The sequence below is a fragment of the Centropristis striata genome, chromosome 6 (genome assembly GCF_030273125.1).
Source record: "Centropristis striata isolate RG_2023a ecotype Rhode Island chromosome 6, C.striata_1.0, whole genome shotgun sequence".
In the NCBI taxonomy this organism is placed as follows: Eukaryota; Metazoa; Chordata; class Actinopteri; order Perciformes; family Serranidae; genus Centropristis; species Centropristis striata.
This window is the reverse complement of record NC_081522.1, coordinates 2,252,142-2,267,852: the sequence shown is the minus strand read 5'-3', so window position 1 is coordinate 2,267,852 and position 15,711 is coordinate 2,252,142. Positions and strand designations below refer to the sequence as shown.

Sequence of the window (15,711 nt, the reverse complement as noted above, 5' to 3'; positions counted from 1 at the left end):
GTTTCGGTCTTCATTTACACTTTACACATTTGTTTTAGTTGTTTAAGAGATTTATGAAAAAAAATCTGAAAAAATATTGACGTATGGTGATTTAATAGCAGTTTTAGTGTGCATACGAGGGAGTTTCTGGCAATACACAAAAAATACTGATGCAATCAAATCAATTTTGTTGCTAATCTTTGACATATCCAAGACTCACCACCAAAACCCCAGCTCCCTGCTATTTATTACATGGAAAATAATACATGTTTTGTGTTTTTTTGGAAGAAATTATGGAAAAATTCAAATATATAAACTGGCACATAAAGGGTTAAAATTCTGAAAATGATTTAATGTTTGGTAGTTTGCAACAAGTCTGATGTTTTTTTTAAAGAGATTTATGAAAAATATCTGAAAAAAATATTGATGTATGGTGATTTTATAGCAGTTTTTTAGTGTGCGTGGCCTTTTTTGGCCACGAGAGGGTAATGAATTTGAGGAGGGCATAAGGGTTAATTATTTTATCTTAAAGTCAATATATTATATGTTATCAGTAAACTAACACATTTCCCACATACATTTATTACATTTTTTATAGTTAAGATGACCTGCCAATATAACCTAGTTTCTGGAGTATAACTCTGTTTATCTTCCTATACACTGCAAAAAAGCCAACTTGTATTTTTTGGCCTAAAACAGTGATTTAAGTTGGTAAAACTTGGAAATATAAATTATTGACATTTAGGGCAATAATGTAAGTTAGCACAACAAAGGAAGCCAGTTGTCTGCTCAAAAACAAGTTGGTGAGTTGTTGTTACTTATATCTTTAAGTTGGGGTTCACAACAAGGGACAATAGTTCTGATAACTCTTATTACTTTGTTGAGAAATTCGGTCATTAGCTAAAGCTAGCGGCTAACTGATGCTAGCAGCTAACTGATGCTAGCGGCTAACTGATGCTAGCAGCTAACTGATGCTAGCGGCTGCTGATGCTAGCGGCTAACTGATGCTAGTGGCTAACTGATGCTATCGGCTAACTGATGCTATCGGCTAACTGATGCTAGCGGCTAACTGATGCTAGTGGCTAACTGATGCTATTGGTTAACTGATGCTATCGGCTAACTGATGCCAGCGGCTAACTGATGCTATCGGCTAACTGATGCTAGTGGCTAACTGATGCTATCGGCTAACTGATGCTATCGGCTAACTGATGCTAGCGGCTAACTGATGCTAGTGGCTAACTGATGCTATCGGCTAACTGATGCTAGTGGCTAACTGATGCTATTGGCTAACTGATGCTATCGGCTAACTGATGCTATCGGCTAACTGATGCTAGTGGCTAACTGATGCTATTGGCTAACTGATGCTATCGGCTAACTGATGCTAGCGGCTAACTGATGCTAGTGGCTAACTGATGCTATCGGCTAACTGATGCTAGCGGCTAACTGATGCTAGCGGCTAACAGATGCGAACGGCGCTGCTTGTTACAGCTACAAGAGTAGCCATTAGCGTATTAATGCTAACTCAAAATTGTAGTTGCAACATTAGCTGACAAGTTATTACAATGTAAATTATAAGTTAGTACAATTTACAGTTGAGTTGACAAAACTCAGAATTCAGACTTGAGAAAACTAAAAAAAACAAAACTTTAAATATTTAGTTTAATTGTCCAACTTAAAATTTTATCGAAGTTTGTTGCCTTGAAAGTTTGAGTTCACCCAACTTTTCTTTTTTTGCAGTGCACTTTGCACAAAGCTTTGTTATAATCCACTCTTCTAGGCAATCTCCTTCTGACTGAAGCCAACAGGAACAGCTGAAGTGACAGTTCTATACCAGACCTGGGCATTGGGCGGCCCGCGGGCCACATCCGGCCCGTTGGCTGTCCTTGTCCGGCCCGCGTGAGGTTACCAAGAAATTAGAAATCAATATAACCGCAGTGCTTTTATTTTGAAAAAAAAAAAGCAAACATTATCATTAGCACTAGAGCTAACAAGCACTTTTACTATAGTTAAGACAACAAATATAGCCACTAATATATATGACAGAATAAAATAAACTCTAACAAACCTTGTGTCCTGTCAGTCAGCCACTATAGAAGCCTTTTGATACTTTATATCAACTTTATATGAATTACTACGCACTCGTTATTATTTACCGTTCATTTTTTAATTTAACCGTTCTACCGGTTATTTCCTGTCACTACCTTTCAAAATTAAAGCACCCGTTTTACACTGGACGACACCTTTTCAAAATAAAAGCATCACAACATTGTAAAACACCTTGAAAATGTACAAACATGAAAAAACAAGCTATAATACAAAAACATAAATAGGAACCTTGCTAAAGGTCATTTACAGTTGTGTTTAAAATAAATGGAATAGTGATATAGTGATTGGAGTATTTACTACTTTTTACTGCTATACTTGATTTACTCCACATTAACAGTCTCATCATAACATGTGTTCTTATCAGTAGCAGCTCAAAACCAGATAATTTACTATATTTCATAAATCGATTACATGAATATTGTGCAGAATTTAGGGTTGGTATTGGTCATGTGGCCCCTTGGGAAAATTAATTGCCCACCCCTGCTCTATATAAACTGTTGTCCTAATTATTGTCATTTGACATTACTTCATTGTGGGTAAAACGCAGTGGTGGAATGTAAATGAGTTATCTGTTAAAATGGTTACAGTTTTAAGGTTCATTTCAGATGGAAATATTGAACTTTTTATTCCACTACATTTACTTAGAATTATTTTTTTATTTTTTATTCCTTGGCCTTTAACCACGCATGAGACTCTGCTCTTGTTTTTAGTGTTTTATGGTTTGCTTTTATTTTTATTTTTTTTAATTGTTTAAAAAAAAACATGAATCTATTTATTTTAGTGTTTACCTGTTTTATTTATTTATTTTATTGTCTCTTGTTCTGTTTGTTTATGTACAGAACTTTGTTGCAGCTGTGGTTGTTTTAAAGTGCTTTACAAATAAAGTTGAGTTGAGTTGAGTAGAATGATATATATATATATAGATAGATAGATACAGGTGTATCTCAATAAATTAGAATATCATAGACAAGTTTATTTATGTCAGCAATTCAATTAAAAAGTGGAGATAACACATTTTATAGATACATTACACACAGAATGAAACATTTCATGTCTTAATTTATTTAATTTCTTCTAATTATAATGATTATGGCTTACCTTTAATTAAGACCTTAAATTCATTACAAAATACCAATTTTAAAGTATGTTTAATATGGAAATGTTGGCCTATTTCACTTGAACTACTGTAAATTGACTTTCCCATGATATTTAACTATTATTTTAACTAATTTATTGAAATGCAGCTGTAGATTCATTGATTCATCGCTGATCATGTCACTGCAACGTGCTGAAAGTGTGAAAGTGATCGAACATTTGTGGTAATATATGTCTCCACCAGAAGAGGGCGCCAAAGGAACAATGCATTTTCAGAACTTCATTTTATATACTGCAGAAATACACTCCAGATTATCCTGCTCATTCTAAAAAAAAACACCATAAAGAACGACGGTTACACAAGAGCATACATATTTACGTGTCAAGTATAATGTTGGTTAACCCATAAGAACCCAGAGCCAGTAATCCTTAAAAAGGAAAATTATGGGGGATATACCATAGACCAAGTGGACCTTATGATATATCTTATTTTTAAATGAATAAACTAGACACCTTTTCTGCTTACAGAAACACAAATTTGCCTTTTTCTTTTCATCTCCACCACATATATCAAAGTTGTGACGTTAATAGTGCTGTTAGACAACAAATTCCATTTCAGATTTGTTTTTAAGTAACAAAATAATAATAAATCGAGAATAAATAAATATAAATAACACTGCCTTATTGGACGGCTTCTCAACAAGCTGCTGTAGCTGTTAGAACACTAAAAAAAACACTTATGTACTTGAGAAAACATACATGAACATTACTAGAACACAGTGGCGGTTCTAGACCAGTTTTACTGTGGGGGCCAAGCAGGGGCCAGTGTTTAATCAGAGGGGCACATTAAAAAACGGCAAAAATGATATTTAAGCATTCAAACCCTTTATTTTAGGTTATTTAAAAATCAAATATAAGTTTATTTCGAAGATACAAATACATAGATTTAAACAATGAGACTTACCAACAAGAACAGTTATTTTTGTACGACAAGGACATTTCTCATTTCTGTGCACAATTACTTTTTTTTATTTTGAAAGTGCAGTACAGTGAGAATGATCTTTTTTTATATATACACACAAGCTTTTATTGCACAATTCGACTATTATACAATGTAACATTCTGGGTTCCTTCTGTGTACAATGAGATATTGTTTGAACAAAAAATAGGTAAGAATTGTTCCGTCGTTCATCGTTATAAATTGATCATTTTATTATTAATTTGACACAGGGGCCACAGCAGGGGCCAAGGGCTTCTTCACAGGGGCAGTGGCCCCTGGAGGCCCCTGTGTAGAACCGCCACTGCTAGAACATTTAAAATGTTTGTGACACCCGTGTCACCGTGGGTTCTTATGGGTTAAAAGACAAGCAACACACACAAAAAAAAGAAAGAAAATCCGATATACAGTTCTGGTTGTAAAACGGAAGCGTGCTATATGAGTTTTTTAGTGCGACGCGTTTATTTTGTAAGGTAACTCGCATTACTTCCGGTCGTAGTCAGTGCCGTCAGCTTGACGCAGCTGGGTCCATCAGCGGCGCTGGGCGCAGAGAGCAGAGTCCAGGTGGCACCGAGGATGATTTACCTTCACACACTGTTGCGCCTTCTAGGATACTCAGGATAAAAAAATGGCAGGAGCTACTTCAGTTTTTACTCTTTGGTAAAAAAAAAAAAATATATATATATATCTATATATTCGGGGGGATTTTATTTCACCTCACTGAGCGCAGAAATTAAAGTAATTGTCAACTGAAAAGCGGCGAAGAAGTTGGACGTCGTTTACTGAGGTGAGTGTACTCAGTTTTTTATATTTTGTTCATCTTTGAGATTAATTTGTAGATATTTAACAGTTAGCTGGTGTGATGTGTTTGCTGTTAGGAGGATGATGATGAAGCGCTCAGTTGTAAAAAAAAAATGACTCTAGAGCCAAAATGTGCAGTGTTGGTTAGAGAGGTTAGGGACGGAAGGATGTGGACGGATGTGACATTTAACTAAAACATCCAGCATGCACAGTGAACATGAAAGGAAACATGTAGAAGTGTGTGTGTGTGTGTGAGAGTTGCTGCTTTATTGTCTATTTCATGTTGGAAAAAATCTCTAAATGATTACTGTTTACACTCTGCACTTCATTTCTATTGGCCACTTTGGCTCGAATATGGCAGCCAGGACATATAATTAGACTTAATGACTGTGTGCACAGCTCACTCTGATATTAACAAGCAGCCATGCTGTTTAGCTCGTCAGTCAGTCTCACTTATCCCCTGTCATCCTGCTGAGGGGGTGACTCAGGTGTGAGGTCTTCAGAGCCAGGGTCAGAACTGGATCAGAGACCTGAGCAGGGCGGCCAGGTGCCTTTTCTTTCTGCAGCCCTCAAGCACACAACACTGTGCTGCTTCAAACTCCTACACACAGAGTGCAAGTGGTCGTTGTATAATGGCAAAGGGCGGTGATATGGGTTTAATAGCAGGTCCAGGTTGTTTGCAGCTGGGGCGAATACGTGATGGTGCAGCAGGTTTATTAGTTTAGTTTATTATTAAGATCCCCATTAGCTGCAGCTATTCTTCCTGGGGTCCAACAGTATCAAATATACAGTTGAAAACACAAAACATAATAAAAATACAAAACAAAACAAAAATTATTCACATATTAATCCATATTACACACATACATCCTTACAAAATCTACTGACACATAAAATATATGTTGTATATACACATTCGTTCTACAGCAGGTGACTAAAGACATTACAATTATGTTTCAATCCGATCCCCTTTATTTATATAGCACAATTTTAGCAAACACAAGGTTTCCAAAGTGCTGCACAAACAATAAATACATAACACAATACAAAGAGATATAGTAAACAATAGATCAGTAAGATGCAATAAATTAAAAATGGGATAAAAATAAATAAAATAAAATGTAAAATGTACTGCCCGCACAAAATAAAATATGCACGAATACAATAAAAACAAAAAAATCATAAAATCAACATAAAATCAACATAAAAAAAATGTTTGTAAGCTTTCAAAGTTAGGTTTGTGTTTCTCTCTGTTGATCATTCTTGACTGTTATAAACAAAACCTGCTCTCATGCATTGTAGCATCACATATGAATTGTATACAGTCATGCAAAAAAAAAAAAATAAGACCACCCTTGTTTTCTTCCATTTTAATGCCTGGTACAACTCAAGGTACATTTGTTTGGACAAATATAATGATAACAACAAAAAAAATAGCTCATAAGAGTTTAAAATTAAGAGCTGATATCTAGACATTTAACAAGAAATTAAAGAAAACAATAGTCTAATAATTCTTTTTTTCCATGACTGCAAGTACGGTCTGTTATTGTGTTGTCATTTCATTTCTTTCAGTGTAGCATAACCTTCACTTTTTTATTCATTCGTCATCTGCAAACACTGAATGAATGAATGAGTTAACGTGTTTCAGCCAGTCAAAACAAGCTTTTCACCACCTGTGATGAATGGCTGAGTAAATGAATGAAAATATTACACTGGCATTTTCAGTACATCACCACTACCAGTGTGACATCACAGGAGCAGACCAGGAGGAGCATGCTGGTTATGACACATTAGTATCTTAGCAACAGACAGCATCCTTTTTAGCTTGCCGCTCTGAGAACAAAACCACCTTTATGGACACAAGGTTCTTTGCTGTTTATGTTTCGTAAAAGCCTCTGGGAAATGATTTTAAAAATGACACCAGTTATTCCCGAGAACAACGTGTTCACAGTTTTTTATTACACTCAGAAAGTGCTGCATGACATACACGTGTGTATTCTCCTTTCTGCCTTTTTTTTCTTGCCTGAGGCTTCTCCATTTTGGAAGTTTTGCGATGGCTTTGATCTGTGTGTGTCTTTGTAATGTAGTGAATAATGTTGGGGTTATCACAGGGTCAACCATGGCCAAGGCCTCACATTCTTCCTGTGTGTTTATGCCTCAGCTTCATTTCTTCCTCGGTGGGTATTTCTAGACAAACAGTATCATTAGTCTAATTAAATTTAACTCTTTAGGGCCCTAAAACCGCAGGAGACATATTGTAATTGATGTTACTGATTATTTGCAAAGTACTTACTCGTGTGTCTCTTCCCTTCTTTTTTTTCCAGCTAAATGATACCTAAATTCAACGCACTTTAAACTGTTTTGCAGCATTATTTTTTATGATAATCTGTGTCTGTAAACTGCTGATTTCTGTGGTGAAACACACACTCTGCCTGGCAACAGATAGAGACACCCAGAGTGTTCCTAGCATCTTATTTTCTCTCTGCCAAGGTGTTTCCAGTAACTGATGATTTTGTCAGCTGTCAGTGTGAGCCACACATAACACACACACACACACACACACACACACACACACACACACACGCTCTTGTGAAGTTTTACGTCAGACCCTTATTGAGTAACTACGTGTTAATCTGGACGCTAGCCATCACAACATAGAAACAATCTACAGTACACTTTAGAGCTGCACGTAACAATTATTTATTATTTTAGGACTGTTGGTTACACAAAACAAAACATTGCATTTTATCAACTTGGGCATTTTCTATTTTTTCTAATAATTTAAAGATAAAACAATTAATCGTTAGGTCAGCTTTTATAGTACAATAATAATATAATAATTTGGTATTGCCTCGCGGGCCAAATAAAATTACACTGCGGGCCAAATTTGGCCCGCGGGCCAGAGTTTGACACCCCTGCTCTAGGCCATGGACTGCCATATATGATAAAATATAGAAAATAAAAAAAATTGTGAATGTTGCTGAAACTGAAATAAATATGTGAAAGTAAAAAAACAGAAAAAAGAAACAGATTGTTTTGGTGCGAGTTGCCGCGTGTTAGAGATATCTGCCCTCTCACAAATATAATGGTATTAGAGGGCATTTTACTTTTTTGATTTGTAATATTATATATTTGAGTCAAGTCAAGTCAAGTCAAAGTTTATTTATAGAGCACATCTAAAAACAACCTCAGTTGACCAAAGTGCTGTTCAGTTATTAAAATAGAATAAACCATACACAACTGGATATAAATACAAACAATAAAAAGAATAAAATACTAAAAACAGTAAAACAATAAAATAAAATAGAATAAAATAGTAATAAAAACTCAATCCAAAACAGAGTTAGAGATAAAAAAGACAAATAAAAGGGTAAAAAAGTAAAAAGAAAGCCAAGGATTCTTGCCTAGCTGGGACTGAACGCCAAGGAGAAATTGAGAAATTTGAGGGAAAAAACAACAATGTCTCCTTTCAGAAATCATGACAAATTTGGCCCGTGGGCCAGAGTTTGACACCCCTGCACTAAACTATGAACATAATGAACATTTCACCTGTTAAACATAACAATGTTTGCATATTTATGCATGTGGCTCAAGGCCCAACTGCACTGCAAAAAAGCCAACTTGTATTTTTTGGCCTAAAACAGTGATTTAAGTTGGTAAAACTTGGAAATATAAATTACTGACATTTAGGGCAATAATGTAAGTTAGCACAACAAAGGAAGCCAGTTGTCTGCTCAAAAACAAGTTGGTGAGTTGTTGTTACTTATATCTTTAAGTTGGGGTTCACAACAAGGGACAATAGTTCTGCTAACTCTTATTTCTTTGTTGGGAAATGCGGGAAAGCGGTAAAATTCGGTCATTAGCGAAAGCTAGCGGCTAACTGATGCTATCGGCTAACTGATGCTAGCGGCGCTGCTTGTTACAGCTACAAGAGTAGCCATTAGCGTATCAATGCTAACTCAAAATTGTGGTCGCAACATTAGCTGAAATTTCGTAGCGGCGTTACAATCGTGCCAATTCAGCACATTGCAGAAGTTAGCAGAAGTAAGGATTAAAAGTTATTACAATGTAAATTATAAGTTAGTACAACTTACAGTTGAGTTGACAAAACTCAGAATTCAGACTTGAGAAAACTCAAAAACAAAACTTAAAATATTTAGCTTAATTGTCCAACTTAAAATTTTATCGAAGTTTGTTGCCTTGAAATTTTGAGTTCACCCAACTTTTCTTTTTTTGCAGTGTGAACATAATGAACATTTCACCTGTTAAACATAATGTTTGTATATTTATGCATGTGGCTCAAGGCCCAACTGTGCCAAGACACAGCCGGTGTGTGTTGGTGTGTGGGTATGAAACTAAAGTTCATCCTGTGTTTTCTCTGCTCCAGGGTAACTCATCGACCTCAGACCATGGCCTACACTCTGGGCTCGACCACCGAGGGCCAGACACGCAGCGTGGGGCCGCAGCACTGCGTCACTCGGGTGGAGCTGTCCGTTACCGCCACCAGCCTGCTGGACCGAGACGTAGCCTCCAAGTCTGACCCGTTCTGTGTTCTCTTCCACGAGGTGGATGGAAACTGGGTGGAGGTAAGGATGGAGGGGGGATAAGATCAGTGGCGGTTCTAGACCAGTTTTACTGTGGGGGCCAAGGAGGGGCCAGTGTTTAATCAGAGGGGCACATTAGCACATGAAAAAATGGCAAAGATGATATTTAAGTATTCAAAATCTTTGAATGTCTTGAAAAAGACACAAAATGACCAAAAAAGACAAAATGAGAAGACAGAATAACCACACAAAAAAATCCACAGAAGACATAAAAATGACCAAAAAAAGACACAAAATATCTAAAACAGACACAAAAAAGACACATAAATGACACCAATGACAAAAAAGACACAAAATGACAAAAAAGACACAAAATTACCAAAAAAGACACAAAATTACCAAAAAAGACAAAATGAGAAGACAGAATAACCACAAAAAAAAATCCACAGAAGACATAAAAATGACAAAAAAGACACAAAATTACCAAAAAAAGACACAAAATAACTAAAACAGACACAAAAAAGACACATAAATGACACCAATGACAAAAAAGACACAAAATAAACTAAAAAAGACACAACAACAGACACAAAATTACCAAAAAAAGACACAAAAAGACACAAATGACCAAAAAAGACACAAAATGACTTCCAAAGACATGAAAAAGGATTCAAAATGGACAAAATAGCCCTTTACGACTCCACAGAGTTTAACTATTATACAATGTAATATTTGGGGTTCCTTTTGTGTACAATAAGAACAAATTTTTGAAGGTTAGAATTGTTCCATTGTTCATTGTTATAAATTGATCATTTTATTATTAATTTGACACAGGGGCCACAGCAGGGGCCAAAGGCTTCTTCATAGGGGCAGGGGCCCCTGGAGGCCCCTGTGTAGAACCGCCACTGGATAAAATGAAAGGTGAAAATGTAACAGGTGAAGAGAGAAGTGGAAGAAGAGAGTCAGGAGTGAAGAAGAGGCATGTTTTGTCTTCAGGTGGAAAAAGGCAGAGAAATCGGCAGAGAAAATGTCAGATTGAGGAGAAAAGGCTGAGCGGAGAGATAATATATTAGTGTTGGGATCATAAGGAGTCAAACACATTTCTGGTGCTTCTTCATGCTGTTTATTTCAATTCTGGGGAGGTGGAGAGAAGAGGATAAGAGGGAGGCAGAAATAAAAAAGAAGACTGAAGGGATGATGGAAAATTTGAAAAGTGTTAGAAGTGCTTTCAAGGTCACGTCCACCATGCTGGCTCTGTCCCCGCAAAGAAAGACCAGAGGATTGTGTTTGTTGTCGATGGTGCTTTGCAGACAGTATATGTTGTGATCCAGATCCAAACTCATGATGTCTTGACCATCTGGCAGGAGCCCCAGCATGCTGAGCCCAGTAGGATGCTGCAACATTTGTGAGCGTTCTTCCAATGTTGATCTGGCGCTGTAGTCTTGGTAAAAAGCAAGTTAATGATATAATGTTCCTCATGTAGATTCCATAACAGATCTCTATATAATACATTAATACAGATATGTGATATCTGTATTACACTGTAAAAAAGGTTTGTAGAAATAACAGTACAACTCTGTCAAATACATCAGAAATAGGGCATAAAATGAAAAATTGTATATCACCGTATTAGACACTTTTAATTACCGTAAATCAAAGAATAGCGCAAAACTTTTACTTTTTTCTGTCATAAACTGGAAGAAACACACAGGTTTTAGGTAAAATATAATATTTTCATGCAAAATTTATGGAGAAATACCATGATGTGTGAATGAATGACACAATTACCCTAAAAATAACAGGATTATTCAGACTAAATTACAGTTTTTGCTGATATTTACATTTAAATTTGGAATAGAAAATCCACTCACTGTCATTTTTACGGTGAAGTTCTGGCAACCACAGCTGCCGGTATTTTACCGTAAATTAAACAGATTATTTTTTACAGTGTAGTGTATATGTTTGGAGACAAGTAACAAGACATTTAAGGCATTTCTAGCTGTTAGCTGGGACTTCTCTGTGTTGAGCTAACATTTTTTTTTATTTTTAATTTTTATAATTATTTTTATTAACGAAGAAACAAAGAAAAGAACAGTGGATTACTTATTAGGAGCCACAATATGAAAACAAAACACTAAAACACAATTCTAGACAACAAAGACTCAGAAACATATTTACAAATTAGACAATGTACACACAAATAACATACAAAGAATAATATAAAGGATAACCACAACAACAAAAATGAAAACAACGATACACCAGTATAAAGCCACACGGCGAAAACAGACAGACGAACAAAAAAACTAAACAAAAAACAACAACATAAATTTAGCCCAAACAGAAATATAGAGAGACTGGTAATAAAAACAGATTCCAGGATAAAAAGAGAATCATATGAAACGTTAATTAAATTCAAAGTAACCCTTGGACCACAGCAATAGCTTTAGACCATGGGTCTCAAACTCGCGGCCCGCGGGCCAATTGCGGCCCTTGTCACGATATTTTGTGGCCCCCACCTTGATATGAAAATTTAATGTGAGTTTTATATGAATGTCACTTTACTGTGTTGTGTGTGGAAGGTCCCTTTAATTACTTTTTTGGGGTAATTTTGTCTTTTTTAAATAATTTTGTCTTTTTTAATAATTTTGTGTCTTTTTTGGGTAATTGTGTGTCTTTTTGAAGTAATTTAGTTTTTTTCTGTCATTTTGTGTCTTTTTGGTCACTTTGTGTATTTTTTTGGGTCATTTTGTGTATTTTTAACGTAATTTTTTTAACGTAATGTAGTGTTTTTTCAGTCATTTTGTCTTTTTCTGTAATTTTGTGTCTTTCTTTGGTCATTTTGTTACTGCCTCCAGCGGCCCCCAGGTAATTTGAGTTTGAGACCCCTGCTTTAGACCAATTGATTATGGTTTCAGATGGAGCATTATTAATCCTGGCTGTTGACCTCTCAAGAAGACAGACATAAAAAAAAACAATAAAAGCCAGGTTCTCTTGAAATTCGTGACAGGTTCAACCCAGTTCTTTATAATTGGTGTTGAGCTAACATGTCCTCTCAGTTCCTGCTGTTGCTTCATGCAAAGTGTTTGCTGCCTCAGTCCAAAGACAAGCAGGTTAAAGGCTCGGTCACACCAGGATTTGAAGTGGTGAAATTTCACGGCGAAATCAATTCATTCCAGTGAATTAGTGGATCTGCTTGAGGAGGTGAAATTAACTGAGAGGTCCATGTAGAGTTCAAATTTGACGCCACTGACCAATGGCAAGACATCTTGAAAGGGCACGAGAGAGAGCCTCGAGATCGAACGTTCACTTTTATTTCACCTCATCTATCGGAGTAAAACTGTTTCAAAAAAGAGGAAACATTTGCAGGCGCTTATGAGACAGGAGCTAATGGTGCTGATACATCTGTTGAATAACTGTGTGAACTTATTGTTGCATTAGTGATTAAGCTAATCCAATAAGTTTGCTATTAAAAAAAATAGTTTGGAAGATTGTAAGGGCAGAGAGCTTTATTTATTGGATATTTAAACCAATAAGGCAACAGTGTTTCCCACAGACCAGATAGCAATTTGTGGTGCTCCACTGACACCGGTAAAGTCCTAAATTCTTTAAATATATCACTTTATTGACATTTCAAACATTTTTAGGCGAGAAAGTAGCCACTGAGATCCCCAGTGCGTTGTTAATTTGTCTAAATACCAGCTGTTTACACTTTTGTTACGCTACTCAAGCTAGCCATCGTGAGCAACGCACTTCCGGTTACATTTACAAAAATAAAACGCCCGTTGCCCTTCACAACGATAGAATTGGTGCTTTTACTTTGAAAACAGGAAGCGAACCTATCCTCGATGTAGCTAGCTTGAAGCAGCCGTTTGGACTGCTCTCGTCCCGTTAACGGCATTTGCGGCAACCATTCAACATGCCTTAACGCAGTAGTTCTCAACCTTTTTGAGTCGCGACCCCCAATTTAACATGCATGTTGTCCGTGACCCCCGCTCACTGAACACAATCTCACACGCACAGTTCAGATCACCCAAAAAAGACACAAATTGACCACAAAATGATCAAAAAAGACAAAAAATGATTAAAAAAAGACACAAAATTACCAAAAAAGACAAAAAATGATTTAAAAAAAAGACACAAAATGACCAAAAAAGACAAAATGACCAAAAAAGACACAAAATGACAAAATAAAGAAACAAAATGACCAAAAAAGACACAAATTGACCACAAAATGATAAAAAAAAAGACACAAAATGACCAAAAAGATTAAAACACATCAACACATGAACACTTTAACACAGTGGAGACAGAGCTGACTTCCAAAATGATTTGGCGACCCCCAGATATCATCTCACGACCCCAATTGGGGTCCCGACCCCAAGGTTGAGAACAGCTGCCTTAACGTTACCGGAGAGTCTTGCCAGCTCTGAGATCGGCCCGGTTCATTGTAAAACTTTTATTTATTGATGTGAATGCGGTGTCTTCTGTGCGTAGGCTAACGTTACGGACAGTTTTTTTAATGTCCTAGAGAGGAGAAAAAAATAATAGAATCATTTTGTGGCGGTCGGTCTCCATTATGTGTGCCACAGAATGGTCTATGTGTGGGAAACACTGAGGCAAGCTAATTGTTCTGGATCTAATATTAATTAAAGTTCTGTGTTCGTTTACACATCCAAAAGATAACACGCACTTTCAGTCCACTTTCACACAGTGAGCGTATGTGAGCGCATCATCTATGGACATCACAAGAGTCAGACGAAGCCAGAAATCTACCACATTTGTCTTTTTTTATATGTAAAGGAGCTGAGAGAAGCGTGCCGTCACTAAATCACAAAATAAAAGAGTCTGGGTCGACCGTATAGTCGTCCTTGTGCTCCAAAGTGCTTCATTTACCACCAGCTCTCTGAAGATGGTAATAATTTCACTCTAACTGTGTGTGGCTATTAGCGCTGCTGTTTCAATTGGACTTTTTTTGCAATGAGGCTCATTTGCACAAAAAGGAGCCAATTTGCACCAAATGCATTTATATTATCTCATTTAAATATGTGAAAATAGAACCGGAGCGGCGAGTTACAATTTGCCCTTTGCGGGTGCGTTGAGAATTGTTTGTTTTTGCTTCATTTGTACATTTGTTTAGCAAAAGCCACACAATTTTTTGGGGGGAATAACCCCAGATGTTTGTTGCTGTGTGACATGCAGGAGAACATCCTATGAAAATCATTATTGATCAGTTTATCAGACAACCAGAGCAGGTCCTCGAACACAACCTGAAATGAGCAAGATGAGGGAATAGGGCTGTAACGATTTATATCAATTTAATGATCAGTGATCTAATGTCACTGTTGCAACGTGAAAAGATGACAAATTGATAATGTCATCTTTAAAATATGCATTTATTTTGAAATTCCACTCCTCTAAAACTCATTTTTTTGTAATACCAGTGCTGTGCAAAGCTACTCCAGTCCCTGCCAACCCTGCACAGGATAAACCACCATAGAAGAAGAAGGTCCACAGCAGGATTAGTAACAATTAATTAGCTCAATCAAAACTATAATCAGAATATATTCTGTATAAATGAGTTGAGCCTTCAGTGGCGTTGCATCAGTCAGCATTGAGTCCAGTTTGTACTCTGTGTTCTGTTTTTGTTTCAGGCGCCTCGTCCCTGATTGTAATTCCGTGCACAGTATGTGACGTAATGTATGAAATACAGTATTTTCACGGTGTGGAAAAATAAACACATGATTGCTAAGTTGAAGCTGCTGAAGAGGAACATGGTGATGAAGTTTTGGTGTGTGTAGGCTGCTGCCTCGAGGCTTTTTTTCTAGCGAACAGCTGGTCAACAGGGCAAACTGGCTTTTTTGTACGTGTGTGTGTGTGTGTGCGCGCTCATGCTTGTGTGTGTGTGTGTGTGTGTGTGCGCTCGTGCTTGTGTGTGTGTGTGTGTAGGCGAGTGCCTCGGGTTGTAGCTAGCTGTCGGTCAGCAGGGCATGTGGCTCTGATGTGAAATTGCCAACGGTTACCATGGCAACGGAAAGGGAAACAAAAGCTTAGTGCTCCTGGAGTGAGGGAACGACGGAGGAGGCGAAATGAGGCCTGAACCTTTTCTCGGATATTATCCACAGCTCGCTCTTCCTCTCGCTCCTCTTCCTCTTCCTCACTTTCTCTCTGATCCCCCTCCTGTTCGCT

The 15,711-nt window shown here is 36.9% G+C and overlaps 1 protein-coding gene across 2 annotated transcripts in view; it reads left to right on the top strand.

Annotated features, from left to right (window-relative positions):
* The first annotated feature begins 4,738 nt into the window (after positions 1–4,738).
* The window catches only part of cpne2 (copine II), a 98,992-nt gene continuing 88,019 nt past the window's right edge, over positions 4,739–15,711 (top strand). Inside the window, exons 1-2 of one of the 2 annotated variants that reach the window (XM_059335105.1) lie at positions 4,739–4,964; positions 9,366–9,564. In XM_059335105.1, coding sequence (XP_059191088.1) covers positions 9,388–9,564 — 177 coding nt within the window. In that variant the 5' untranslated portion in view covers positions 4,739–4,964; positions 9,366–9,387. The remainder of the gene's footprint in view (positions 4,965–9,365; positions 9,565–15,711) is intronic. The other variant, XM_059335106.1, reaches the window with a different exon arrangement.